This window comes from Meleagris gallopavo, chromosome 14, assembly GCF_000146605.3.
Source record: "Meleagris gallopavo isolate NT-WF06-2002-E0010 breed Aviagen turkey brand Nicholas breeding stock chromosome 14, Turkey_5.1, whole genome shotgun sequence".
Classification (NCBI taxonomy): domain Eukaryota; kingdom Metazoa; phylum Chordata; class Aves; order Galliformes; family Phasianidae; genus Meleagris; species Meleagris gallopavo.
In genome coordinates, this window is record NC_015024.2 from 9,295,195 (window position 1) to 9,322,262 (window position 27,068).

Here is a 27,068-nt window from a genome sequence, read left to right on the forward strand (position 1 = left end):
TGTAGTGAAATATACTATTTTATTGCTGCACACATGCTTACACATTTCTTCTTAAATATATTGTTGCTCTGATAAATTTTACAGTCTTCTTAATTCCACAAGTGGCTAGTAGTAAATAAAAGGGACAGAGGCAACAGAACACAAAAAGGACACTGGCAACAGAAATAAAATCCTACGTTGTTTATTTTGTGATAAAATTATTTGCAGCAAGAATAAAGTGAAATCAAATCTACGTTTTGTCCTGGCTCATGTTAATTAGAGAGCTTGCCTGCATGCTGACCATCTGCTTACACATGCTTCTTCATAGCCTTATTTTGCCAAAAGGGACGGGGAGCTAAAAGGACCCCATGTAATTGGACAATGCAGCAGGGCTCACAGATGTGACCACAAAGTGTGAGCAGACAGAGGAGGCATGTGCTCGGCTGTCTGCATGGAACTGCACTGCTGGGGGGCAGACCAAAAGGCCACGCTGACCTTTCTTCCCGTGAGCACAACTGCAGCCTCACTTGCTCCATGCTTAAGGATGCAGGAATGGAATTATTTAAGAGCAGCCATATGGAAAATGCTTCCCAGCACTGTTGCTCCTCCTTTGCTTTCCTCCTGCTTTGCGCACTGCCAGTGTCCGTTTAGCTTTAGCAGCTGAGGCATCCGCTGAGAAAAGAATGAGTACATTCCTTGGTAATCCTGCTTCTGCATCTTGCTCAGTACAAACAGAAGGCAAAGGCCACGTTCTGCTCTCCAGTGGCTCCATGTGAGCCTCATGCAGGGCTGTCACAATGACTGCTGTGGAAAGTCGACTACCAAGACATCAGATGGGGAAACTTATGCAGGAGAAGTAGAGGAGATGCGATAAACTAAACATCCTGCTTATGTTCAGTGTCATCTTCAGTCATAAATGGAGGAGAAACACAGGGGATGAACCAGCTGGTCTAAGCTGTCGGTTGTTTCTGTAGCGGACTTTCTTGAGACTGACACTTTGCTGAGCAAGAAAGTAGGCAGTTCTGCTCTTCCACCCTTCTTTGCCCAAAATATCTGGGACATCATATCAGATCTCTTTAAATAGTCCTTTCCCTCCTCAAATCTACTGAGATGCCTTTATCAGTTCAAGTTGCATTGGGCTCTTTGCTGGTCTTGTCAAAGCCATGCTGAGCTTGGAGACAAACAGATACATACATCACTCACTCACACACCACACACACAGCTCCTCCCATGTCCCACCACACCAAACATAAGCACCCTCCTGTTGCTTCCATACAGCAACACACCCCTGTACCAGCACACCTGTTTCCTCACCCGTAGCTGCAGAAAGCAAACCACAACAAATCCTCCTAATCATCCTGAAACTAAAGAATTGAAGCAGCCATGCAGACCCCACCCTCCGTCATAAAGAAACCAATCAAGCACAGAAGAGCACAGACACCTAGGGTCCAGTTAATCTCACTGCACCCCATTCCTGCCCAGCTAGCTCTGTCCCCAGCTTCTGAGTTGAGCTTCTGCAACTCAATATTGACATGATTTTGACAAAGTCCAGCTCCTCGAGTGCAGCAGTTGAACCCCAGTGACACTTTCTCAGTGAAGGCAGCCTGCCTAGTGCAAGTGGTGCCTGAAGTCTGGCCACAAGTGCACACAGCTTCAGTGTGTGCTGGGTACAGGCAGATGCTCTGAGCAAGGGCATCAAGTTGGGTGGGAGCAAAAGTGCCTCACCAGGTGAGATCTGAGTCATCCACTCAGCAAATCCACACTTGCAGCAAGTCCCTGCTGAACAGTGGAGCTCCAAACACTTTCCTTATCTGTGTGAAGCACCACCACCATTACAAGAAAAAACACCACGAAACTGTGGGGGACCAGTGCCCAGTTCTCACCTCCAATGCTAAAAGCGCACTTGACATGGATTATTTTAAGCTCTCACTGCACGGAGTGACCAAAATGACAATATGTATTAGTAATGGCAGCCACCATCTGTGCAAGATTCCCTGCGTGCTTCACACAATGCTTTTTCTTCTTCCCAACTCACAGCACGGCAGAGTATACCCAGCCTGAGCCTTGGAGACCTGAGACTCTCGAAACGTGCCATTCCAGAGACAAACAGCTCTCAGGACAGCCTACTTGGCAGGCAAAGCTTTGTGCAGGGATACTGCCTGCTGATCGGTGCTGAGGAGAAATAACATCATTACCCTCATTAGGAGTCTAGGGAGACGAAGAGATAACACGACCTACTGCAGAACACAGATTCAAAACATTCATTAGTACAAACAGTGAATTTCCTGGAGAACAATGAAGCTACAAGGCTGAAGTCTGAGCAAAGCCACAAGGTCAAAGAGTGGGACAGCTGCCCCCTGAGAGACCCAAAAGGCCCCTTTTCCTTTTTTTTAAAGACTTCTGGTGACCCCTCTCTCCTGATCAACCAGGAAGCCTGTTTTGCTCTACCACAATGGACCAAGAAAAAGAGAAAAGTGCTGTTTCCAATAAGAAGGCATTTCCTGTCCCTGTGAGAGAGACAAGGGGCCTCTCCCTTCTTTATGCATTGAAAGCCACTGCTTTCTAGGAAAAAAAGGTCTGTGGTCTCTACTGTAGTCCCAAAGATATTTGTTCTGAAAGAAAAGCTTTTAAATTATTCAGTTGTACATCACATGCACAACAAGAAAAATATCAAATCTTTGCTCTGTATCTCCCTCCTGATTGCATATATGTTGTCCATCTGTCAGATCTCAGGTATCTAAAAATCTGAGCTTCTCCACTCCTCCAAGTGAAAATCCAAATACCAACACTTCAGAGCAATGAAAAACTAGGGATGATCTGAAAGTAACTTTGGCATTTTTTCACCTAAGAACCAGAATAGCAGGTGAAAATAGCACCTTCCATACAGACAAGTGCTCCTGCATTTCTGTTAGGGAAGTGCTGCTTACCTTCTCCAATCTTATAAAGCTAACAGTGAAAGAAAGGCCATCTCCTTTCTAATACACTTATTTGGAAAGTTTAATCCAGTTTTCTGCTGCTGCTGCAGGCAATTCAACAAATATCCTGGCATGAACCAGTTTCAGAAGTGTGCTTTTGGGCAACAGAAAGGATGGATCCTAACATCAGGCAGTAGCAAGTCCCCCAGCACAGCTCCCTCACCCCCACGATTTGCAGTCTCCTATCCGCACTGTATTGCACAAAGCAGCAGCTACTAAATTAGGCTGAGCTTTGGGAGCTACTTCTGAAAGGAGAGACAAAAACAAAATAAAACCAAACACAAACCAGACATGCAAATGTCCAGACATAAATAAATTAAAAAGAAATCATGCCTGAAAGTGGATGGAAAGGAAGACAAGGTAGGGGGAAAAAGAAACATTCAGAGACTCAGATGTTCTTGTACTCTGAGCCAACCCACCAGGGGGTTGTGCAGGCTGCATATGACAGGCAGAGTTTGCACACATCAGCATTCAAGCCCTATACTGGCCAGGAGGCTTTCCAGAGCTTCAAGTTTCTGGTTGGCTTCCTCGATGGCACTGTAAGTCTGCACATTGCTAGTGATGTGGAAGCGGATGTCGTCGACCAGGGGAATGGAGTCGGTCTCCTGCCGTTCCTCCACAGCCTCTGCGTTCTCCTTCACAGCAGTCACAAACTCCTCCAACTCCACCAGCTGGGCAGGGTGGACAAAAGCATCATTAGGAAGACAAGGCAGCAAATAAAGACCGGTAAAGGGTTGGGATAATGGGCTTGCCTACTGCTGAGAGAGCCAACAGGAAAAAGGAGAATGCTAAGGGTATTTGGAAACTCAAACCTTCTCATCTACTCATCTTAAGGAGTATTCTCTCCAGAAAGGCTCCCAAGCAGGAACTGGCAGCAGGAGCCATGAGATGCTGCCAGACAGCTTTGAGAAATGTCTTGCAGCAGGCAAGACAGCACTCAATTCTGCCCAATTCAGAACCAGGAGATGCAGATGAGTCTGTCTCCACTGTGGCTCTCAGCTGCACCACCAACAGCCAACCAGCAGATGAGCAGCAATGAGCTGCTCTGTGCTCTGCCCGACCTGACAGAATCAGGTCATCTGTGAATGATTTTGTATCAAGCTCCCCAAGAACATGTAGTGTGCTGAAGGGCAACAGGCAGCTTCCATCTGTCTATGTGACTGAAGTGCACCTGGGCACAGCAGGTTGCTGAGTCCTGGTCCACGCTGTACACACTGCCAAAATCTCACCCCGTTGCCACCATCAGTGCTTCTCCACAAGATGCTGGCAGCTGCTGATGTTCTAACAGCTGGAGTAGCACCATTTGTGCTAACACCCTTAGGAAGGCACATTGCTGATACTGGATCCAAGGACACCCACTCAGGTTTACGAAGGAGAATGCAAAGGGAACATATAAGCAAAGCTCTACCTTGCCCAATTACTACTTGGGATATCAATTCAGCTTTCAAACCAAATTCCCTTTTAAGTCAGAACTTGCATGCCTACTGGTGCATTTATCATCCCCAAATTATACACTGTACAAAGTAACAGCGCCAAAATTATTTCCTTCACTGCTTTCACAATCCAGGAAGAATTTCACACCTTTCAAGTTGCAGGTGAAAATGTTACATTCCCACGTGAGCTGTACAAGCCATTAATAAAGATCTGTCTAAGGACAAAAATATCCCATAGATTCTAGTTTGTTCTTCTGCATAGCAACTTAGTCTACAAGTTCTGAACTTCAAGCTGTAATCATTCCATGTAACATTTAAACGGAGCCTCATAAAGAGAACTTCAGTGTTAGACTCATTATTTCTGGCTGTTCAACAGCAAATTTCCCCAGTGAAAGCCTCTACTGTTAGATTTATCATCCTGGAGGAGAGAGGAGATCACACTGATTAATCTTTTTGACAGCAATATGCCAGGAAGAGCATCCCTTCCCAACTCATGCACGCCATGCATTTCCTGAATCAAGCTTCCTCACAAACCCCATTGGGTTCTCCGGGCTGCAGCTAGTGCATTTGGGTAATATCATTGCTGTTTCATCCACAGTGGCTGAAAGTTCAGTGAAAGCACTACCCAAAGCACCTGCAGAACCTTTTCGGTAAGTTTTTCACCTCACAGTCCACGGTGCTGCGCTAGACAGCCATCAGCATTTGGCTCACTGCAGTGACACTGCACCCTCCCTCCTAACTCACCATGTGCATTCCAACTCAACAGCTGCTCCTCTTCAAGAAGCATATTAAGTCATTAAATCAGAGAGGCAACTGTCTATCACACACCAAAGTGCAACCACCAAATCTGCTGTATCTATGGCTCTCCGTGCATTTAGATTTATGGGCACATATGTAAGTGCAGTGGGGGGTGGCTCTGCTACCTTCTCGATGATCTTTGCCATGTACTCCGTGCACTGGTCCTCTAGCCGGGTCAGCTGGAACAGCTTTGCAATCCTCCAGATGCTGACAACGTTGTCTTCATCAAGGATCTGTGCCAAGGTCCTGCCACACAGGCGCTTGAGCCCGGGCAACAGGTACATGTCTGCCACGCACAGCACATCGTAGGCGTTTTCTGGGGACAGCTGGCAACAGCAAAGAGGGAAATTACAGCCCAATCCTACCCACCTCGCTTGTCACCAGCAAACTGCCTTCTTTTTGTCTTAGCAGAAATTCCCTGAAACGCTTCTTGGCCCATTCTGTACTAAGCAGAGGTACTAAGCAGAGGTAGGAGCTCAACCTGTCAGGACTAGGTCTTCCACTCACTCACTACAGAGGAGTTCAAAACGCTGCAGAGGCAGCTTGCTCAGCACCAAGCAAGAAGTTTGCCACTCTGCAGCTTTCCTCTCTAAGCACAAAGCAATGCTGAAGCACTGCTGCACGCTGGCTGCTAAGAAATGTTTTGCATGGCAATAGAAGGAGGTAGCTTTTACTAGAGGTACTGAATGCTGTTCAAAGAGATGGGCTGGCAGAATAGAGCACCTTGTTCCAAACAGGGGCTCTTCCTTTCATTTTCTAAATTTAGACTTCCATTTTGTGAAAAATATGCAAAATTCCCTTAAGTTCCTTCCTCACACTGGCTCTGTGAAATCAGTCAGCATGTCCTCCTGTCCCCACTCTCATTTTCTTCTCTTTTGGAAACTTCTGACCTCATCAAACTAAACCTAGAAGGCCCAACTCAGCCACTGGAAAAGGGAATGAGAAATCTGAGTGCAAGCACTACAGGGATCTAAGATCAAGGATCTCACAAGCAAAAGGACACAACTCATCTCTGCTTCAAGCACAGCTCTCAAACTTAGTAGTAATCTCTAGCAGTTACTGTCAGGATGAGGACAGGCAGAATCTAAAACAGTTCAAATCCAGCTTTGATGCACGTGGAGCCTTCAATCCAATCATCAGAGCTGGATGAAGAACACAGAAGGAACACATCTAGTGGCACAGGCATATATCTAAGGTCAGAAAACTGTGTGAGACCCAACTAGCTGAGAAGCCAACTGCACATCAAATACTACTGGAGTTTTGAGAGGCATTCAAACAGAACTAAATTCATGAACCAGATGCTGAAGGTTACACTGTTTGTGAATGGCCTTTAACGTTTTTAGGCTCTTGAGGGAGGGAACCAGACTCCCATTTCCTTCTTGGGATTTTTCTTCCTTCCAAGCAGTAGGGGGATAAAAAAATGCCATAGGTAATGCTGGAGACACCACCTCCAGCTTCACTCAATCTCTCCCCTCTGTCTGTGCAAATACTATTTTTGTCAGCAATCTGCGTCACTAACCTGGAACTACAGCTTCTTTCTGCATAGTTCTGTTCCTGCTAACGTGAAGTGCAGACAGTGCAGGATGAGCATTTTAACAGCCAGTCTACAGAATACAGCATATCCTGGCTGTGGAAGAAGCAAGATCACTTCTACATAGAGATCAAACCACACTGGTCTAAACTGATGAACTCCACTGCAGCACAGTCCATTGCCCTGCTAACTGTTCAAATACTGCTGTCCACATCTACGTGTAGTTGCTCACTCTGACAACTGCAAAAGGCTGATTATTTCTTTCCCTACAGCTGTCCACATTGGTGTTTGGACAAGCTACTCACAGCAAATGTCTCAGCAGTATAACAACCTGCAACAGCTGTGCAGAAGGATGTAGATGTATTAGAAGCATGTAATAGGTGCTATAGTGCCACAGTGGTGTAACAAAGCTCTTGGGGTTGTTAATCAAGTGCTGCTTTGTCCTTTTGTAAGGCTCCAGGAACCTCACAAGCTGGAGGTGTTTGAGTCAGTAGTATTGATAGCAGCAGATTTCAGCTGTTAGGTCAAGGACAAACATAACAAATGTTCCTCCATAAACCCTCCTCGAGCCCACACAAATATTCTGATTACCACTTCTCCTTTCACCTGGAACCTTTTTTATGCTCTGTACACAGTCCTCCCTCCCACTGCAAGTACTGTTGCTACTACAACACAGAGCAGTTGTAGTACTTGTTTGGAAAAAGAAAAGTAGAAGTAGGGTACTGATACCCAGCTGGAGAAACACAGGCTAGGGAGAACACTCCACATTCAAGTGTGGAATTTCAGCTACAATCCTGTTTTCCTGACTACTCTTCCTGCTACCTTTTCAACACAAATGAACTGTGGCAGAAAAACTCATGTCTTGGTTGCACACACTAAAATCCATTTTGCACAGGAAACATAGATAGATGCAAGACTCCTTACATTCCTACATGTTGTTATTGGTCTGTTTTCCTGCTCTAAGTGCAGACAGAGCAGCTGGGGCACCCTTTGGAAACCAACAGCTGCTTGGGAAACATCCTTCCTGTAAGCTGTCATGAGAAGGGCAGACAGACTGAAGAGGTGCAAGGGAAAGAGTCTTGAGGTCAGGAGCATCTTCACAACTCTAACACATGCTGAATACATCTCTCTCTACCGTTTATTCCTGGCTGCTGCACAGAGATGAAGAGATCAACAGAAACAAGGTCACAGCTGTGCATGCTCTCTGTACATGGCAACTAACACAGAGCATGATTGCTTCTTTGGAAGACGTGACACTGACAGGTGCAGCAGTCTCTGATCACAACCCTAATGCTAGAATGTGTTCTGGCATCTTGTAGTTAGACTTATGGAAAGCATATGCCACAAAATCAAAGCAGGAAGCTGCTTGAACAATGACATTTGCTGTACCTTCCATTAAGCTCAAAATGGGGTTGGTTAGGGCCATTTTGTCCTTACTTGCAATACTGAGCACAGCAAGGCTTTGGTCTCCCAGCGGAACCTTTGCCCACCACAGCAATAAGTAACAGTGGCAATAATGACTTGCTACAGATGGAAAAGTAGGCTACAATGCCAAGAGTAAATAAGTAGGAATCTCTTAACCTTTCCATCTCCAAATGTGTTCAATCTGCCATCTACTGGCAGCTCCCCACCTTATCCTACCAGAACCCAAAGGGAACATTAGTAAAGCTCTGCATTTACCAGACCAACATGCAAGTTTATTTCCAAACTTCTATCATTTTGGATGAAAGAGTAGGGATTTGCTTCCCGAATGTCATGCAAATAAATCAGCTCGCTGACTAGCTCACAGCAAGTCACATTATGTGAGACTCCTGCAGTAGCAGAGTAGGGCAGTGATATATTTATGAAACCACCTCCAGGATGTTGTAGAAAAACACTGCAGTGCACACCTCCAGAAGTAAACAGCACAGGAGAAAATGTTCTGTGACTGCCCTCACCTCTGTGTCATCACTGTAGATATAGTAGAGGACCCGGATGAAGATGTCTTCTGAGATGTTGTGGAGAGTCACCACAGGGATGCTGGGCTGCGTCTGCAGCTCCTCACTCTCACAGAAATGGTCTTCAAGAAGGGCTTTGAAATAATCACTGCGACCACAGAAAAATGCCTGGAGAAGGAAGAAGGGCAAAACCACTAGTAACTACCTCTTCTCACTACCACACACCTGTCAGGAGCTGCTCAAAGATAATTCTGACTCTGATTCTCCCTGTATTCTGAAGCTGCACATCCCATCTTTTGAGTGCGAGTTCTTCCTCCCTTCTTCCCTACTTCACTTCTAAGTTTGCCTATCCTCAGAACAAAAAAAGCATTTGTAAACTTCACAAGTAGCATGGGACTAGAGCAGGATATTGAGTCGAGGCTGGGTCTGAAAATCTATTCTTATTGCTATTTACTTGCAAACCAAACATTCCCCTGTCGAGGCACTGAACTCACAAACCAGTACTAGGAGATTCCGCAACTGTAAATGCTGTATCTGAATACACAGATGTATCTTCTCACCTCTGCAAGAAAAGCAAGATTTGCTGTTTCATTACGTGTTTTAAATAATCATTTCCAGCTGCAGTGAGACTTCTGGTTTTCCAGCTGATGAGGCAATGCTGTTTTTGCAAAGTGCATTCAGCACTGGAAGAGCAGACTTAGGGCAAAGAAGGAAGAGAACAAATTATAGCACAAGTACATACCTTATGGCATAAGAAGTTGTAATCTGCCACCCGGAAACACACATCAGGACAACTATTGAAGTTGTCAGTGCTGTCAAACGGCAACTCCCCAAAACCAACCTGTGAAGAGAAATCAGAAAATCCTACCTTCAACATTCCTGCTATAAACATGCTCAGGACTGTGAGTTCGGACTTCTTGGTCTCCCCAGACACAAACACCCATCTGTTCTCATACCACAGAGCACCAGAAATACTATGAACAAAAATTTTAATGGGAAGGACTGGAGCCCAGTCCTTGCACTCCTGACAGAGCTATTCCTGGTACAACTTACAGCTGCTTCTTTCATCTATGGAAACTCCATAACCTCCAGAAATTATTTCTGTGTTTCCTAGCAAGGCAGACAATCAAGTGGAGGTGAAGTTCATTTCATGTAGCAGGTATCATAGGCCTCCTAGAGCTTTGGACTAGCACATTACTGTGTAGATGTACAGGTGGATGTAGTAAAGTATAGATTACATAGATGCATACCAGCTTGAAATGGTCTGGCTACAATTACTGCTTCACTTGAATAATATAACATTTCCAAAGCACATTCTAAATTCCTCATTTGATTTCCAGCCAAAGATAGTGTTGTTGAAGTATTAATACTCTAGTGAATTATTTTAACACCAACACACCTCCTCCCAGTCCCACATGCCAACAAAGACAGCACACACACGAAAAAAATCTGTTGGCCTTATGTTATTTTAAAGTGATGCTTCCGAATGTTTTCATTTTCACCTTATTCTATGTACAGGGTAATTCAGTTGTTTAAAAAAAAAGAAGTTTGTATTCACAGTCATGTAACCAAGACAATTAATCTCTGGAAACAAAAGCTTCCCCCAGTTCTTGCTTTCCAGACACGTGCCCTGGCCCTGCCTGGGACAAGGAATTCAGTTTATTACCGCCATCTCTCCTCCAGGAAAGTTAAATCCCAAGTTTGCACCTGGGAGAATCCTGGGCCAACCATAAAGACCACTCTTCAACTGCAAAGGATCTAAGCATCATTTCCAGCATGCCTGCCTCAACCCTACCTGAAAGCAACTTACTTGCAGCTTTACTGAGGAGCTAAATATCTCCTCTCCCCAAGACTGAACAAAGACACAGCCTGCAATACATCAAGTTGGTGCTCTCGGCCAAGATTAGTTTGTATGCAGTGGGGTTTCTCTCACAAAGGTTCTATAATGTGGCAAGGCTCCAAGCTGGCAAAAGCTCACACCACCACCAAACATGGCAATCTGGCCCCATTTGCTGGGCTGCCAATCCAAAGCAACGTTTGGCAGCCTCTGCTTCCTATCAGATGAGAGTAAGCCCACTGACATGCAAATTGGGCACAAGCTGCCAGAAATGCCATGTCTCTGCTATGAGTCCTTCCCTTGCACCCCCCACCAGGGCACTTCCCTCCCAGAAGACCCAGCAACCCACTAGGCACTGCACATTTGATTTGTTAGCTTCTTTTCATGTAGCTGTAATACAATGGACACCTCCTGTACCAAAAATGAGACAAACTGCCCCATCTGTGATTCCCCAGGCTGTTATTTTGCTGTTATCCATATCTCACATTTCAAGGCAATAAATAACCCCCAGGCTGGGACCTGCAGGCACACTGTGGCAGCCCATTACAAAAGCCAGTAGCCATGATACAACTGCACATGTGTTTGCCCTGCTGCTATCCCCATCCTATGCTCACTGCTTCAGCGCTCTCTCCTAGAAATTCTGACACGACAGTCATGGCTACAACTTCACAGGCAGATTATGAGCAAGCATACAAACAGACTTTGCACGAGAAGCAACTCTTTGCAGCACAAGAAGCTTAGCTTGAGATATAAACTCCCCAGCTCCTTTGCACATCCCTTCTTTCCTCTCTTTTCATTCCCCAAATGCAAATCTTGAAAAGGAATCCGCCCCTCTGGATGAGCACAGGAATTTATTCATTTCGGTTCGTCCCCCAAATGACAAAATGGTACTGGCTGGACCTCCACCTTCTAGCCTTGCCTGGTCCCCCCTCTGATTCTCAGGTTTACAAGGTCATTTCCAAGTCCTGCCACAAAAGCAGGTTCATGTCTTTGTCACACCTATTCAGCATGAAGTGGCTTTGCAGAATTTTTCTTTTTATTCCCCTTTTACATCTCAACTACTTCAACTCTCCTCCCCAGTCACACTCAAGGAATTTCATCTCCCTTTCAGGGTCTCCCTGTAGAAAAAGAGTTTACTCCCCCGCCCCCATTCAGACAACCATTCTAACTCCAACTAGGCAAAGCACAGCTGCCAAAATTAAGTATATCAGCCCAGAGGCAAAAGCAGTCTAGCCTACAAGGGGCAAACACCTTCACAATAACTCGCTCACCACACAGAAACATTCTCAACATTTCTTATAGCTTAAGACAGCGTGAATATTTACAGCTGTTACAAATTTGCTATTAGTGCTTAAATAGAAATGTTGCCAGAGGCAAAAACACACAAAACAGCTCAGTGACAGCAATCTGTACCCTGACCAGGAGATTATCTCAGCAAGAAGATTCAGCTGTAAATAAATTACAACACTAAACACAAAGGTTAATGAGCCAAGAAGAGATTACCAGCCCATAATCAGATGCAAGTGGATTGGATAAAAAATTTGTTAGTAACTTGTAGTATTTCAGTTAATCTCTCTCTGACAAACAGAAGAAGTAAAGCTTAGGAATGACAGCCATGCACATGGGTGCAGTGACAGCATTTCCAAATGTGTAAGAATGACCTTTATTCCAAAAGTGACAAATGGTCACATTTTTTGTAGTCACACCCCATGTAAATACGGATGGAAAGAAGAGTGTTCAGGGCACGCTCTGATCCTCCTGATTTCATCTTGTGCTGGAAAACAAGACTTAAGCTAAAAGGTAATGACAAAGCAGATGCAAAGAAGCAATGTGCATGCAGTGCTCTGTGCTGGACCTCTAGCTCAGAGGTCACCTGGCAGACAGGAGATGAAGAGCTAGATGGACAAGGCAGTGGGAGGCCACTTGGCTTTTACTGTACTTTACCTAAATCTGACACTGCAAAATTTTATTGCAAGCAATCAGTGAAGCAGCTGTTGTGGTCAAAAAAGTCTGGCTGCTGATAGTTTACAAAAATATATGTATACACACACACACATATGTATTTCTCAAATGTTGATCATTGTTTCAGTCACATAGTTCATTGCTGAATGATGAAATTGGTATTGTTGCATAGTTTCCTACAACATTCAAATATCAAAGATGTCAGGTGTAGATTATTTATTTATAGTCAAATGAAAAGTAGTGGACATCCCAATTTCTTTCGATATAGCATCATATAATATCAGCAGCTCAGAGAGGCTCATCAAATTCTGATTATTACCTGAACTGCCAGCAAGAAATGCTGAGTTGTACTAGAAGCCAATACCAATTGTGTTCTGCAAGAGCCAGAAAACCTTTCTGTTTCCCAAAGAACACGGATATTTGTGCATAACTATTCAGCAGTCCCTGACATTTAAGGTTAAATGCTTTGTATACTATTCCTTGTATGGTACCAGACTCTGCAAGAACAAATGTGTGGGATTTCTCTGCCTCAGGACAGAGATGTCTAATGCACAGAATTCACCAATTTGCAAGTGTAAGGAAGAGATAACAAGGAACAGGATGATGACCTATGTTTATATAATCATTGTAAATTAATGGGGGGGAAAAAAAAAAGACCTAGAGAAAAAAACTGAAAAATCTTTTAGAATTTACCAGACTCGAGCAAAGCACCCACATTTGTGCCTGGCATACAAATTGTCCACTGAATAGGGGTGTGCCAATGCCCTCTTCACTTCCACAGCTCTAACAAGTCTAATGCTGCTGTAACTGCCTTCTCTCTGGTCTATGAACACAGCAAGAAAACCACAACCCACAGAGGCATTCAGTGCTGTAAAACGATTATATTATTCCACGTTTCATATTCTCCTTTCAGTTCCTATTCTTCATGGAAGAATTTACAGGGAAATGAAAACCTTAATGCTTACAGGAATGTGCTAAAAATATTGGAGCACAGCAATCAAACAGAAAGCATTCTTTTTATTTGTGAAGCGACTTAAATGTATGTAAATTTCATTGTTCTAGAGCTCACAATCAATTTCTTAATGTCTAGAGAGGCAGCATTACGGCTTACTTGCAGAACTGCCTCCCTGTAAAGCCTGCAAGCATACAGAAAGGTATATTGAAAGCCACAAATAAATGCAGTTATACGGGGGAGGGAGGTCACATAGAAATAATTTTTGTGTTGGTAGATAGAAATTTGATATGGAAAAGGTCCCTCTATAAAGTGTTCAGCATTCAGAGAAATTTTTCTGCCAAAAGGCAATGCAAAGAATGAGGGAATATTGCAAGTAAGAATCCTTGTCCAGCAGGTTGGTCACATCTGCAGCAAACAAGTCAATTCAGCAGAGGATGAAAAGGAAAAAGAAGAGGCAATAAACTTGGCTATGTCATTCAGTCATGCAACCTCTGGGCACAGCCACCAAAGATGAGTTCATATTATTAAATTCAGTGCTTGGTATGAGAGAGAAAGAGAGAAAAGAAAAGACAGTAGACATAAAAGTAAGCTGAATCTGCTGATAGTATAGAAAGCAACAGATGCAGGGAGAATGAAGGGCACCAATATTTAACCCTTCTCCTACAGCTGGAAGTGGAGATCCACAGATTTGAGTCTAACTAATATACCTGATTGTATTTAAACATGATGATCTCCAATCTGCACTCTGTGGACTTCTCAGTGCCAACAAGACACAGTTATGAAAAGTAAATTTATTGCCGGTCAAGTTTAATTTGCTTCAGAGGAACTCATTTCTGCTGAAACTTGCTGCAGCGTGTCAGTTCCTTGTAAGAAAGCTCAGCAAGCCATCTTTCTGTACGTCCCTTTGGGTAACAATGCATGCTGATAGCACATTCTGATATGCAAGAAAGGTGGTAGAGAGATAGAAAGGGAGTGGGGGCCAACTCTTGTCCCACTGTAGTCAATGGAGAAATCTCCACCAAGCACGTGGCAAAGGTTTCACTTACCAAGATCACCGCTGAGGGGAAAAATGCAAGCGAAAGGACCAGCATCAGCAGTGTCATTAAACAATTTCACAGCGCTTCCAAGCACTAAAATGCTTCAGCATTTACAGAATCAGCTTGAAGCATTAACACCAGCAAACAAGCAACCACTAAACTCAAATGAGGAGAATGCGATTGAACACGTGAACGCATCACAGCCCCACAGAGATCAGAAGTAGTATAAATGCTCCCTACCCGCAGTTCTGCTGGCAGGGCGCAGTCTGCTAGAAGAGCCAGATCTTCCTGCAGCCGGCAGTTACCTGTGGGCTCAATCGTCAGCACTTTCACACAGGTCCCTGGCTTGGAAGAGACTGGAAGAAGCAAAAAAAACAAAAGAGCAGAGATGCCTACATTCCTATACAAACATTCTCTCCCAGTTAGAGAAAAGAGACTCCAGGAAACATCAATCTTATTGCTGTATGTTGCAGTAACAGCTAAACAAGTGACTCTGTGTAAACATGCATACAGCATCCCTTGCTCCAATTGGTGAGCAGGGCTGGAAGGGGATGCAGGTCTCGTCTCTCCTCAAACCTTCACTTACTCCTTGCACTAGAATACGATCTGTAGCAAAACCAAAGTTGCTACAGACATATTTCAAGCCAGCTTGTTCTCTGCAACCCCTGCTATCGATTACACTTGAGGACTGTCCTACAGACTGCCTCTGATCCCACAAGAGCCACCCACCCATACAATGAATTCCCCAGCTGACCACCCCTACCACTGACAATATCACCCATGGTACAGCCCATGCCAGAGAGCATGCTGTTAAAAAGAAGCTGCCCCCAGGCCTCTTGGCTCTGCCAAAGGGTTTTAACAGGTGCCAGTTCAGCTATGCCTTCTTAACTCCATTCCCAGGAATAAAGGAATTTATTCTTGTTTAGGTAATAAATGCACCTGGGTTTGTTACCTACTACCTGTAGATCCCATAGCACTATGACCCTCAAAACACTTGGACTCAAGTGTGCCTTTGCTTTTTGCAGATATTGAATAACCACTGCTAGTACCCCAAATATACCAAATAAACCACACAGAGATGGCAATTTCATTTTTCAGACCTAGTGCATCTTCCTGTCTTGCCCTGTGACTCAACAGGCTGATTAAAAGGACACAATATACACACTTTCAGCTCTCTGGTCTTGCTATGACCAAAACTGCTGGGGAGCTCACTGAAGCCAAAATTACTTCTACTATTCTTTTTTTAAATTCAGCTTTGTTGTACACCTGCAGTCTCCTAGACTGCTGCCATGCCATACTGAAGGGTTTGCTTTCCTTGCTGCTAAAGCACAAGTCTCCAGTTTGCTCCAAATCAGCATCGCACCCACTGAACAGAGAAGGCTGGAGTCCCTGCAGAAATCACTGGGAAGATGATCTGCCATCTCATTCAAACCTGCCACCCCTCCCCTTTGCTTGCACTGCCTCATTCAGGAAAAAAAAGCAGCCTACTGTAGCACATTTAATCCATTTTTCCACTGGAAACAGCAATGTAAGCTTGTAAAACTCAAGCCTTAAGAAATCTTCACTGCTTTTGAATGCTCAGCTTTGTGAGTAAGGAGAGGAACACTCCAACTTCAAAGCAGCAGCAGTATGTCCAGCTATTCCATTGCAGCAATACAGCTGTTAGCACAGCCTTTCCTCTTTCTGGCCACCTCCCTCCTACAGTTCACTGCCTCAGGTTTGTTTTACAAGTCAGCATGCTTTGGCTGGGGCACATAAGACATTCAGGAGTCTCTGTGCATAGGCAGATGGATCAGCGCCAGCAAATGCAAGGTTACCGTGAGGAATGCTTGAGGAGCTACAGAGAAGCAAAGTTAACTCTCAAGGACAAAAGAATTAAGCTGCAGCATTCAGCACAACTTCTGACAGATATGATTCACTGCATTAAAACCCCTCGCAGGTGAATCACATCACCTTGAGACCTCATTTTTCCTGACATTTTGCACAGCACTACACGAGCTCTATCAGATGACTCTGCTGGGCCGTGGGCGAAACAAGACCACGATGTGCCACACAACAAGTTCTCCACCTCCTCCTTCCCATTATTGCTGCACCCTTCAGATATGCCACAGCTGTATCTCAAATGGGCGGAATATCCCAGAAAGGTACTGGAAGAGGAAGGATGATCTAGCAGTACAACGCAGTCAGGAACCATCACTGCTGAACAGAGAGCTGCTGCAACAGGAGACAGACTGCTTTACTAGCACTGAATGCTACTTTCATACAGGGTAAATAAGCCAAAAAGTGACCTGGCACCTACGCAAACATAACTGAGGGCACTTTCTTGAAGAGCCCTGTCCATTCACAGACAGCATGAGGGAAGGAAATTTCTCACTGTGCAATTAGAAATTCTTTCTGGCACAGAGAATCATTTGTATTTGTTGTAGTGCCTATTACAACAGTCACCAAATCAATCAGGCTCTGCAGCACTAATGGACCGAGCGACTCTGAAGCAGTAGTCAAGCAAAAGAGTTCTTCTCATGGGATCTACTGAGCATCTGCACACTTCCATAGCAGCAAGGGAGAACAGTGATCTGTCTGAGAAGTGCGTCTATCAGGAGACACTTTAGACTCTGCATCTCTCAAAATCCAAGAGCACACAGTTGGTCTCACAAGCAACTTTCACCGAAGAGAAACAAACAAAAGTGACAGAGCAGGAAAAAGCTGTTGGCCACAAGCAAACAGCAGGGACCAACACTTCTTGTAAAAAGTGGGAATGAAGGGTTTTCTGGAAAGGGCAAATAAACAAGGCAAGGAGCCAGGGGGAATAACCCAGCCATGGCTGAGAAAGAAGCAATTTTGTCTTCATTTCCAGTCTAGCCTGGCTGGATAGCACTGAACATCACCTATCAATTCATCAGCTGCCTTTACTTCCACTGCTCAATATTTCTTTGCAATCTTTTGTTCCAGTTGAGCCTATATATTGGAAAAAACAGACCACAACTAACACCCAAACCTTTCCAAAATGGCATCGCACACAGATACCTGCCTTATACATCCCTTCCCAATGTCATAACAAATTATTACCACTGATTCTGTACATTCAGTGCCTCCATATGAAGACAAGTATCACAAATTTTGCTCTAAAGATTTTTGCTCTACAGCTTGTAGAAATAACTACAGAACATCTGTTTTTAAATATATCTACTTCTCAAGGAGTGGATTATGGGCTTACTCTGGAAAAACCCTGTTGGAGCTCTTCCAAACAGTTTTGCAACAGTTTTCCTTCTTACAGACACACTGCAGGAAAATCTATGGTGTTCACAAAGCTGCTTCAGATACAACAAAAGGCCATAGGTCAGCCTTTCCAGGGTTTTCCTAAACTGCTGTCTGTGGATGCTAAGTCTTAAGCACTTCTGAAATGCTGGTTATCTACATAACAAGATTGCAGAGACTGCAATTATCTACTGGAACTGTGCAGGCCTGAATTCACATATTAAATTAGGCATGTTTCAATTTTATAATACAGATGCAAGACAAGATCCCGCTCTGAGACCTGAATCAGATGTCTGTTCCACGAAAACACTTTGAACAGGCAGTCAGTCCTAAAGTACTAGGGGGAACAGGAACGATTTGTCAAGTGTCAGCCATGATGTGATCTAAGGTCTTTACTCTTGTATATTTTTCTGGAGAATATGAGACAAAAACATTTAAGAAATCAATCAGCTGTTCTGTCTATTCAGTTGAATCCAACCTGTCATAAATAAAAAGCAAGGCTTGCACTTCCACCATTGCTATACACATATTGATTATGTCTAACATCAGGCCCCAGAAATGAAGACCTCCTACCTGACAAAGAAACCAAATCATTTGTTCTGTGTCACCCAGGAAGCTTATATCACACTTGTAAGTATAGCTTGTACCTGGAACTTCCAACCACCATCAGATGTTACTTCACCATTTTCCATTTCTGAGCCTGCAAAGAAGTCAGTACTTCGGCAGTTTGCCAACTTAACCACTAGACTTCCTAATCCTTCAGTTTCCAGTGAGTGACTTCACACAGCCTGCAAACTATCCGCCTTATTTTCCTGTCACAATTTCATACGATGTTTGAACTTACTGTATGAAGGTGGAATGGTCACCTCTAGGGTCTCAGACCCTAGAGGGAAAAAAGGAAAAGGAGAAAGGAGAAAGGAGAAAAAGGAGAGAAAAGGAGAGAAAAGGAGAGAAAAGGAGAGAAAAGGAGAGAAAAGGAGAGAAAAGGAGAGAAAAGGAGAGAAAAGGAAAAAAGGAAAAAAGGAAAATCTCCAGCATCTCACTGGATTACTCTGATACCAAAAGATACCATGAAATAATTTTTTATTTTCTAGTCATGGTATTCATCACCACTCCCTTTTTCCATCAATCATTTAATATACAAATTGCTATCTTACACTTACTTATAGAAAGAAAGCAATAAATATATATATTTAATTTCTACAGATGTATGTTAACATTTGTGTTTATGTGGCTGAGGTAACACTTATAACACAGCTTCCACGATGCAAGGACTTACAGCCTGATCTATGTGAGAACAGCTGTACTGTGGTAACCTAATTGCACATGCCTAAGGGGACATATATACACGGCAGTATCTTCCATGTGATCTGCAGATGAGGAAGTTCTTGAGGCAAGAGTATTGTGCCTATCTGTTAAGCTCTGCAACTCTAAGAGGCTGAATAATCTGAATTTGTAATTCAAAAGGGAAAGCTACAACAGCTACACCCTTAGATGAACGAAAAAGATGCTACTGATTTATTAACTACAAACTACATTATCTACTTGAAACAAAATTAACTTGGAGAAGTAAAGGAGTTAAAGAGAGCACGAAACACAGATCAGATTTTTTTTCAGACAGAAAGTTTTGTTACTAGATCATTTTTTTTCTTTAATGACTAACACTGCTTTCTCCTACTTGCACTGTTTCGATTCTTCACGTGTCCTTTTGCTTGAATTAGGGAGATGAATGATAAATTCCAGTTGTTGGTTTTCATGCAATAAGCTGATGCCAAGATTAGATCACAAGCTCTCTGAATTATAAAGAGCTATCAAGAAGAAGACTGAATCATTCCCTGTTTGGCACACACGTGCATCATACATACACACGGCCTTTCAGAGATACTTCTCAGCTCTTCAAAAGCAGTGTTGTATCTCCTTCCGCATCTCTTCTGAGCCAATTATCAAATGTTTTCCTTTGGTTAAGAGGCAGCTAAATGCAGAAACGGACTTCCAATTGTACATTTTTTTTTAATCTCCCCTGGGATTTAAATAGGGTCTCTGCTGAAAAGCACTTCCCAATATACCCTATAGTGTGCCAGTGAACGGCTGGCAACCAAAGCAAAGTCCTGCTGCCATGGCTGCTCTACTACAGAGACCACTAGGCTACCCTACAGGGAGCATATGACTGAAAACTATTGAGCAAACACAGGAATTCCACAACAGAATCAGTTCTGGAAGCTCAAAGGGCACCACGATGCATCACATCTTCCTCTTTTTCCCTCAAAGGGCGTGCACACACACATACACACACACACACATACACACACACACACACACATACACACACACACACACACACACACCACACACAGCAGAGACAACAGCAAGTAAAATGCTTACCAAATTCATAGACTTTTTTACATTTGGTCTCCAAGTCATCTATGAGGTCCTGCAGCCGACACTGTTTGGCTAATCTCTTGCAATCATTTACATATTCTACGTCAATATCTAGACGACCTGTCAAGGAGAAATGCAAACAGCTCTTTTAACCCGTATCACATAGGTGTAAAAGTGGCAAATTCAAGGACTGGAGACTAGATGGCACAGAAATTCATTAATTAGAAACAGTGCCTCATCTTTCAGTGTCAGGTTACACTTATTCCAAGAAGCTAAGATTTGCTCCCTCACCAGTCCCCACTCGGTACATCACAGTTTGGCATCTGATTCACATTCCCATCTTCCAGTGTCTACCCTAACAGCTTCATTCAAGAAGTCAAAGATTTAACAGGTTTATTCAAAAAGGCACCTAATTCTCTCAGAAAAGAAAAAGAGTATCACAACAGCAGCACGCATGACTGCCACCATGGGTTTTCAAGCTTAGGGTAAGAAAAGACTTCAAGCTACTACGTTGTCATCCCAGAAACTTTACCATCACTGAAAATGTGGTGAGGAACAGTTCTGAAAACACTCGACTGGAGGACAACCTTGAAGTTATTTTCTGGCACCACCTCCTGGCCTGAAGCATTTCAGCACTCAACATGCCTACAACACAACATCTGACTTTTTGGTGGAAGTTTTATTGAAGTTCAACTTGCGCTCAGAAAAAAATTATCAGCCAGTAGTCAAGTCATTCAGGGTGCATTGCTCAGATCTGTCAGAATGAAAATGTCCTAGGTTTTCAACAGGTATGGGAATATTCCAGATGATAAATTTATTTTCTGTAAGTTGAAAGTACATTCTCCACATTCATTCAACCAAAGCTGATTTTTTTAAATGACTGTAAAGCTACTGGCAGGACAAGAACTGAAAAAGGCACAAACTTGGAAGAGCTGCAGATTGCTCACATTCTTCTCTTTCCAGCAGAAAGGATAGGTTGGCTATTTATGTATCCAAACACATCTGTCTGCAAGCCAGAGCCACCCAAACTGTGCTAGAGCAGAGGGAAGACAGCAGCTCCCCAGGCACGTTTACATACAGTAGATGATTTACCTGTGTATAGATACTGCAGCAGAGAGCCAAAGGCTGTGGGATTGATCTAAAACAAAATATGAGAACATTACCTTGAGAATTACCAGGAATTTAATAACAAGCTTGAAACTTGCCTGGATACAAACATGATCCTGCTCAGAAAAAAAAAGTTGGAGGGGAAAAAAAAACACACACACACAAACCCCACCTAAATGGCAACTCAGACACACCGGTCTGAACACCCAATTTCCTTGCTTCTTGCATCAGTAGTTGCCACTCCAGTTGGTTTACACAGCTCTTCAAATGTATTGCCTGCTACTAATCCATGTGCCCAGGAGACAGGACCAAACTAACGGAGGTGCTCCAAAGACAGTTTTAATGCAGACTCTGTAAAATCCAGTCTTTTACTGGTCTCAAATATTTCCAACTCTTCTTTTTAATTTGAGAGGCAGGCTATGTTCTTACACAAAGAGAAAGGAGAGACGCTAAGTAATGTCCTGAGAAATTGGAAGTATGTTTTCCACAAGCGGCTTTGCATTGCCACAATTAAGCTATAGAAACATATGCCAGAGTATTGGTGATTAATGGATGGAATGCACTTAACAGCCTATTTAGTTCTTGCTGTAAATGCAACAAAAGGGACTCAATTAGTGCCAATTATGGAGGTGATGTCTTCACTACAGACCACCTGTCCACCAGGAATTAGACAAATTCAACTCATCCCACAGAGGAGCTGTGACGCAGCTGGCAGATGGTAACAGCTACCTGCTACTGCAATTAATTAAGCTATATTTGAGCCCATGATAGAGGGAACAAAGGCAAAGTATGCAGTCAACATGCCTTTTGTCATCTGAACAAGATGCTACTTTATGCAGAAAGTGCCTTCACAAGTGTTTCTCCTTACCTAGGGTCATGCTGAGTTCTAGGAGCTACACACTGTGGAAATTAACCCTCAAATCATCCTTCCCACTCACTTTTCTCATACAACTGAAATAAGAAAAGAAAAGGCTAGAATAACAGCCATGCTCACCAGCGGGTGCTTCAACGCTATCATGTTCTTTCCCTTCCATTTGGTCTCAAACATTTCTGCAAAGTAGGCACTGCGAGCACTGAGAATGCAGCGGTGGGCACAGAAGGATTTGCCATGAACAATGAAAACGATGTCACTTTGATAACCCTGCTCCAGCAACCTGTAGGGAACAAGAAGAGAGAACTGTTGCAGAATGAAAAAGGAGAGAATGGACCAAAGCCAGTGGGAGACATGGCACAATTAGGCTCCAAATGAACAACAAGTCACAGAATGAAGGAGAAAAAGGGTTTAAAAGACTGACTGTTTTGTCTAGATGCCTCTTATCAAATAGGATGCACACACTTTTACAAAAGAATTACTCCACCACCACATATGGTGCAGTTTTCCTGCTCTCAAGCCCTGTCAATGTGCATGCCCTAACCATGAAGCAAACAGGAAAGGACTTGAGATGACACACCCTTTGATGAAGGAAGGATGTTACAGCCATGCAGCACAGGAGATTACCACATAAGAGATGAAGCCCTGTTTTATGTTTGCACACCCATACCCTCCCTCATTTTTTAAAAGGAGAAATATAAGATCACTACTCAAAAGACTTTTGGCATCCATCATCAGTGTTTCCTGATATGCATCACCTCCTAGGTTTCTATTTTCACAAACATCCACAAAAGGTCAAATGATGTAGGAGAAGTCAGGCATTATACTCCCTGTAGAGGGCAGGACTGATGTCCAGAAAGGTGCAGGGTCATACAAGCAGCTGATAGCATTCAAGACTCTGTTTTGACGACCTCAATTTTCTATCACTAGAACATCCTTCCTACTAATGTCTTGCCCAAAACAAAATAGAAACAGTTGTGTTTACTTTTCACCCCCTACTGTTGTCTTTTGTATCAATCTTAATGCAAGGAATGCTCAGAATGAGAAGTGGAAAACAGCACATTTTGGTTTTCATGTGAACAGAAAGAACAGAGCAACCTTCCTATAAGAGAGCCTAAAGAAGCTCCAAACTGAGTATCTCAGAAGTGAGACACCTTTTATCACTGTTGGAAACAGTTTGTAGGCTTGGTTTGTAGGCTATTGCACTTTAGGCCTGAAACATAATTTTAGATGATATCTATCCTAAATTGCTGATGTGTTTTAGTGGTCTGGTTTGACAGTCAAGGTTGACATTCTAATACTTCTGCACCAGAAAGACCAGCTTTCCACTGCCTGTGGAGTCCGTACCTAGGTCACAGATGCTAAAGTATCTAAAACGTTTGTATACCTGGAAGTCAACCCTTAGGGCATGGAGGAACATCCCTTAGGAAGCCCTACATGCCCACAAATAAGACAGGGTTCTGATTAGCTGACTTTCAAATCCACCTTTAACAGAGAGCTTAAATATCTAGGTTAGCAGCTAAGGAAAGATGACAGAACACATGGCACACGGAGCCATTCCATCTGCTTACCGCTGCAGGAAGACATCATAGTAGTCTCTTTTCATGCACTTTGCTGTGATCTGCTTGTACTCCTTCAGCAGACGTCGGATGGCATCACTCAGCGCTCCGTACAAACAACGCTCCCCATCAAATGTGTTTGCCTCACATTTTGCTCCTGCAAAATGGCAACAGATACATGTCAGCAGGCAGCTACATCTCTCACGTGTCCCTGAATGATCACTAAACAAGTGTGTTACTTGGCTGGTCATGTTTTTCACTGTGATCTCTTATGCTACTGTGCTTTATTATGAAAATTCAACTCCCCCTACACCTGCATCACCTAATGCTGTTCCTCCACCACTTCATCCCTTTCTGAAGACATCATGACTCATTTATAGTGATTTTGGTAATAAGTATCTCAGCACGATTCCAGCAGTGTTCTGAAAATCATCTCACTGTAGAGAGCGTGACCTCCTACTGGACTCTTAACAGCTCCCCCAGAAGGCATTTCTGCCTTGTACAAGACCTCTTTAGAAATTTGAAGGGCACTTGAATTTTCCTATTTCAGAAATACATGTGGGGTATATTAAGGTGCACTGAATGCAGCAAAAGGTACACTGAATGCACCAAGTGTTAAGGAATTTGGGTGCTGAGAGCCTAAGAGGCAAGCACTTTCCATGGACAGTTTGCCTTACTTTGCTTACGCCAGCAAAAAGCCTTTGCATTTCACCTTTGAGCCCTGCCTGAAGCCAGGCTAACAGAAGACTGCAAGAAAGTTTTATATGTGTTCTTCAAATGAAGTACAGTTCTTACACCAACATACTCCCAAAAGAAATGCACACTTCCAGAACGCTGTGATTTCTGAAAGTCATGCTGTCCCTTAAGTTAACACGGAAAGCTTCCCTGAAGTAAATTCAAGCAGCAAGTGGTCTGCAAAAGGGAACAGGATGATCCGCAGAGACCAGAGAGTCCCAAATGCAGCCAGAGATCATTGATCAGATAGTTCATTAAAAAAGAAGTTTCCACAAGCTACAGTTAGAACAATACTGTCTCTACAGACAAGTAAGAAGAAATATAACTGGGACACTTTTGCTCACCATTGGCTAGAAGATAGCGTACAAGGTCCTCATGTCCACAGAGGCAAGCATAATACCTGGCAATAACAAGAGGAAGAAAACTGGAGATATAATAGGATGCAAAATTCAGTGTTTGGGCACACCGCAGCATGCAAAATTTAGCACTGAGCTATCTGTGATAAGCTTAGAAGATGGCTCCGCATAGGAGCGAGGAACTGTTCCCAAATAACGTGTAAGCCTGACCCCAGCAACTGAGTAAGTAGGATCTGTTCTCAGCACTTATAGGCGCTGCTGTCTTGCAAGGAGATCTCAAGGTCCCAGTCTGAGTTCCGCATCTTCTGTTGCGCCACTGGCTGCCAAATCTGCCTCCTCATTTTAACAGAGCTCATTTCATGGGCACTCAGCAATCCTACTGAACTCTCAGGAACACTCCTTTGGATGTCAATCTGATTGCTGCATAATGTGACAATGAGGAAATAGCATTCATATCAGACATACAGAAAACACACCCCTCAAAGTCCTTCTTACAATAGTTTTGTTACTCCCTTCACATTCTGAGGCTTTTCTGAGCTCAAACTGTCCTACAAATTAGAAGAATCCTATCACCTGCACTGTAGCCCGCAAATATGATTTCATTTTGGGAAGTTACTCCATACTCTAAATACGTTGCAGATGTCTAATGGTGCTTTGGAATTAGGATGCAGGAACTTACAAAGTTCATGTGACCCTCCTCAGCACCAGCACAGATTCCTCACCACCTATGGCAAGTTCACAGCCTTGCTGGACAGCAAACCACCACCACTTTGCATTTCATCAGGTCATACCTTCACCTGACAAGACATGCTAGAATTCCATAGACCTTAATGGGAAAAAAAGTCCCACCCAGGCCAAGAACAAACAGCTCCATCCAGGTTATTTGGTCACAAAATTAACTGTGCTTCTTAGCACTATGCCAGCATGTGTCCCTTAGTGAGACAAAGGCACATTTATCACAGCACCCACACAGGAGAGCAGCAGAAATATGCAGCCAAATCTCCTACAAAGCAGAACCCAACTCATTTTGTAACAGAGATCCCAGCTGTGATACAGAGAGAATGAAAGAGCCCTGAAAGCCCTGCCCTCCCACCCAGCCAGCACTCTAAGGTGCAGGACTCACAGAGGTGTACTGTCCCACTTATCACGGACATTAATTTCCACATCTCGCTGTTCAAGAAGGTATCTGGAAGAGAAACAGGAGCAAAGTCATAACTTCATGCAGTTGCTCACTCAGACATATTCTCCTCTTTAAAAACATGCAAGTTTGAGTTTGTACAGTAACTTCCAAAGGCACAACAGGATCTTGCATTCAACCTGGGGAGACGTCAGCTACGGCTGAAGGGGCATCAGGCAAATCAAAAAATTGCAGCACGGATTGGTGGCTCCTTCAGTCGTGTGTAAGGGAAGAGAAGGATCAAATCCACCTCCTGCTGACCTACAACAGGGCCAGAGCCATAAGAAAAGTAGGAGAGCTTCAGCAGTACCTTCATATCCTCCTAAAATGCTCACAGCCTGGATACTCACAATACGTGGCCAAACTTAACAGGCCAAGGCTGGACTCCTTACCCTGTCTGCAGCTTTTCTTGTCATGACACCAGTGTCACTCCAGACTGCTCTTAATTCCTGTCGCTCCCTTATCCTGCTCACTTACACTGTATCAAGCACTGCCAACTCTTCCCCTTTGGCATCTCTAGAAGCCAACCTTCCTCTTACGCACAGGTCTCCCTCCCAAGCAGCCTGGCTCGTATTACAGCCCATCCCCACCTACAGTGACAGCCATCCCTCCGAGCCACACGGAGGCCCTCAAACATTCTCCTCACCCACATCACTTCCTCCTTTCCCTCCCTCCATCCATCCTTTTTTCCTCAGCCTCACCTGATTGCCCACTCAGTTCCTTCCATCTCAGCCCACTCTGACTCCACGTGGAGCTCGTCCCCTTTGCTTTCAGTGTTCTCAGACTGATAGTTTCTCCCCTATCACCTCACTGCTTGCTACCTGAATCCTCTGCAAGGTCACCCGCAGGGCCCCTCGTTCTACAGCAAAGCCGCAACGTACCATTTGCAACGAATTAAGCCGATGTAACCGTACAGCTGGTACAAACGGCCCCCAGGCCGCACCCACCAGCAGGAAAGGCGCAAGCTCTGCCAGCCGTCCCACACCGTCGCCCACAGAGGCAGCAGGCTCGCGGTGCCCGCCCTGCCGCCGGGGAAGGAAGGCCGGGGATCGCGCAGGGCGAGGCCGCGAAGCGCCCACACCCCCACAGCCCGAGCCCCGCTCACCGCACGCGGCTCACGTCCCCCTTCTTGCAGCTGGTGAACAGATCGTTGGTGTCCATGGCCGGGGCAGGCCGCGGGGCGGC

The 27,068-nt window shown here is 44.1% G+C and overlaps 1 protein-coding gene across 2 annotated transcripts; it reads right to left on the bottom strand.

Moving 5' to 3' along the window:
* On the bottom strand, positions 1-27,062 carry ABTB1 (ankyrin repeat and BTB domain containing 1). Of its 2 annotated transcripts, none has more exons than XM_010718536.2 (12): positions 26,989-27,062; positions 25,830-25,892; positions 24,695-24,750; positions 23,628-23,772; positions 22,180-22,339; positions 21,171-21,216; positions 20,082-20,198; positions 14,685-14,800; positions 9,396-9,494; positions 8,654-8,821; positions 5,311-5,511; positions 1-3,625 (listed from the first exon to the last, which is right to left on the bottom strand). In XM_010718536.2, exons 1-12 carry the CDS (start codon positions 27,042-27,044, stop codon positions 3,419-3,421), a joined length of 1,434 nt encoding a protein of 477 aa, XP_010716838.1. In that variant the 5' UTR covers positions 27,045-27,062; the 3' UTR covers positions 1-3,418. The 2 variants fall into 2 exon arrangements, with proteins under 2 accessions (XP_010716838.1, XP_019475661.1); XM_019620116.2 differs by lacking the exon at positions 26,989-27,062 and adding an exon at positions 26,585-26,708.
* Positions 27,063-27,068: the final 6 nt, after the last annotated feature.

Bases quoted from the DNA above. Each gene is read 5' to 3' on its own strand.
- ABTB1 (XM_010718536.2), bottom strand. From the start codon at position 27,044: ATGGACACCAACGATCTGTTCACCAGCTGCAAGAAGGGGGACGTGAGC. The intron at 9,495-14,684 runs GTAGGGAGCATT...TTCTCTTCACAG, and splicing joins CCCTGCCAGCAGAACTGCGG to GTTGGTTTTGGGGAGTTGCC. The intron at 8,822-9,395 runs GTATGTACTTGT...TTCCTTCTCCAG, and splicing joins ACAACTTCTTATGCCATAAG to GCATTTTTCTGTGGTCGCAG.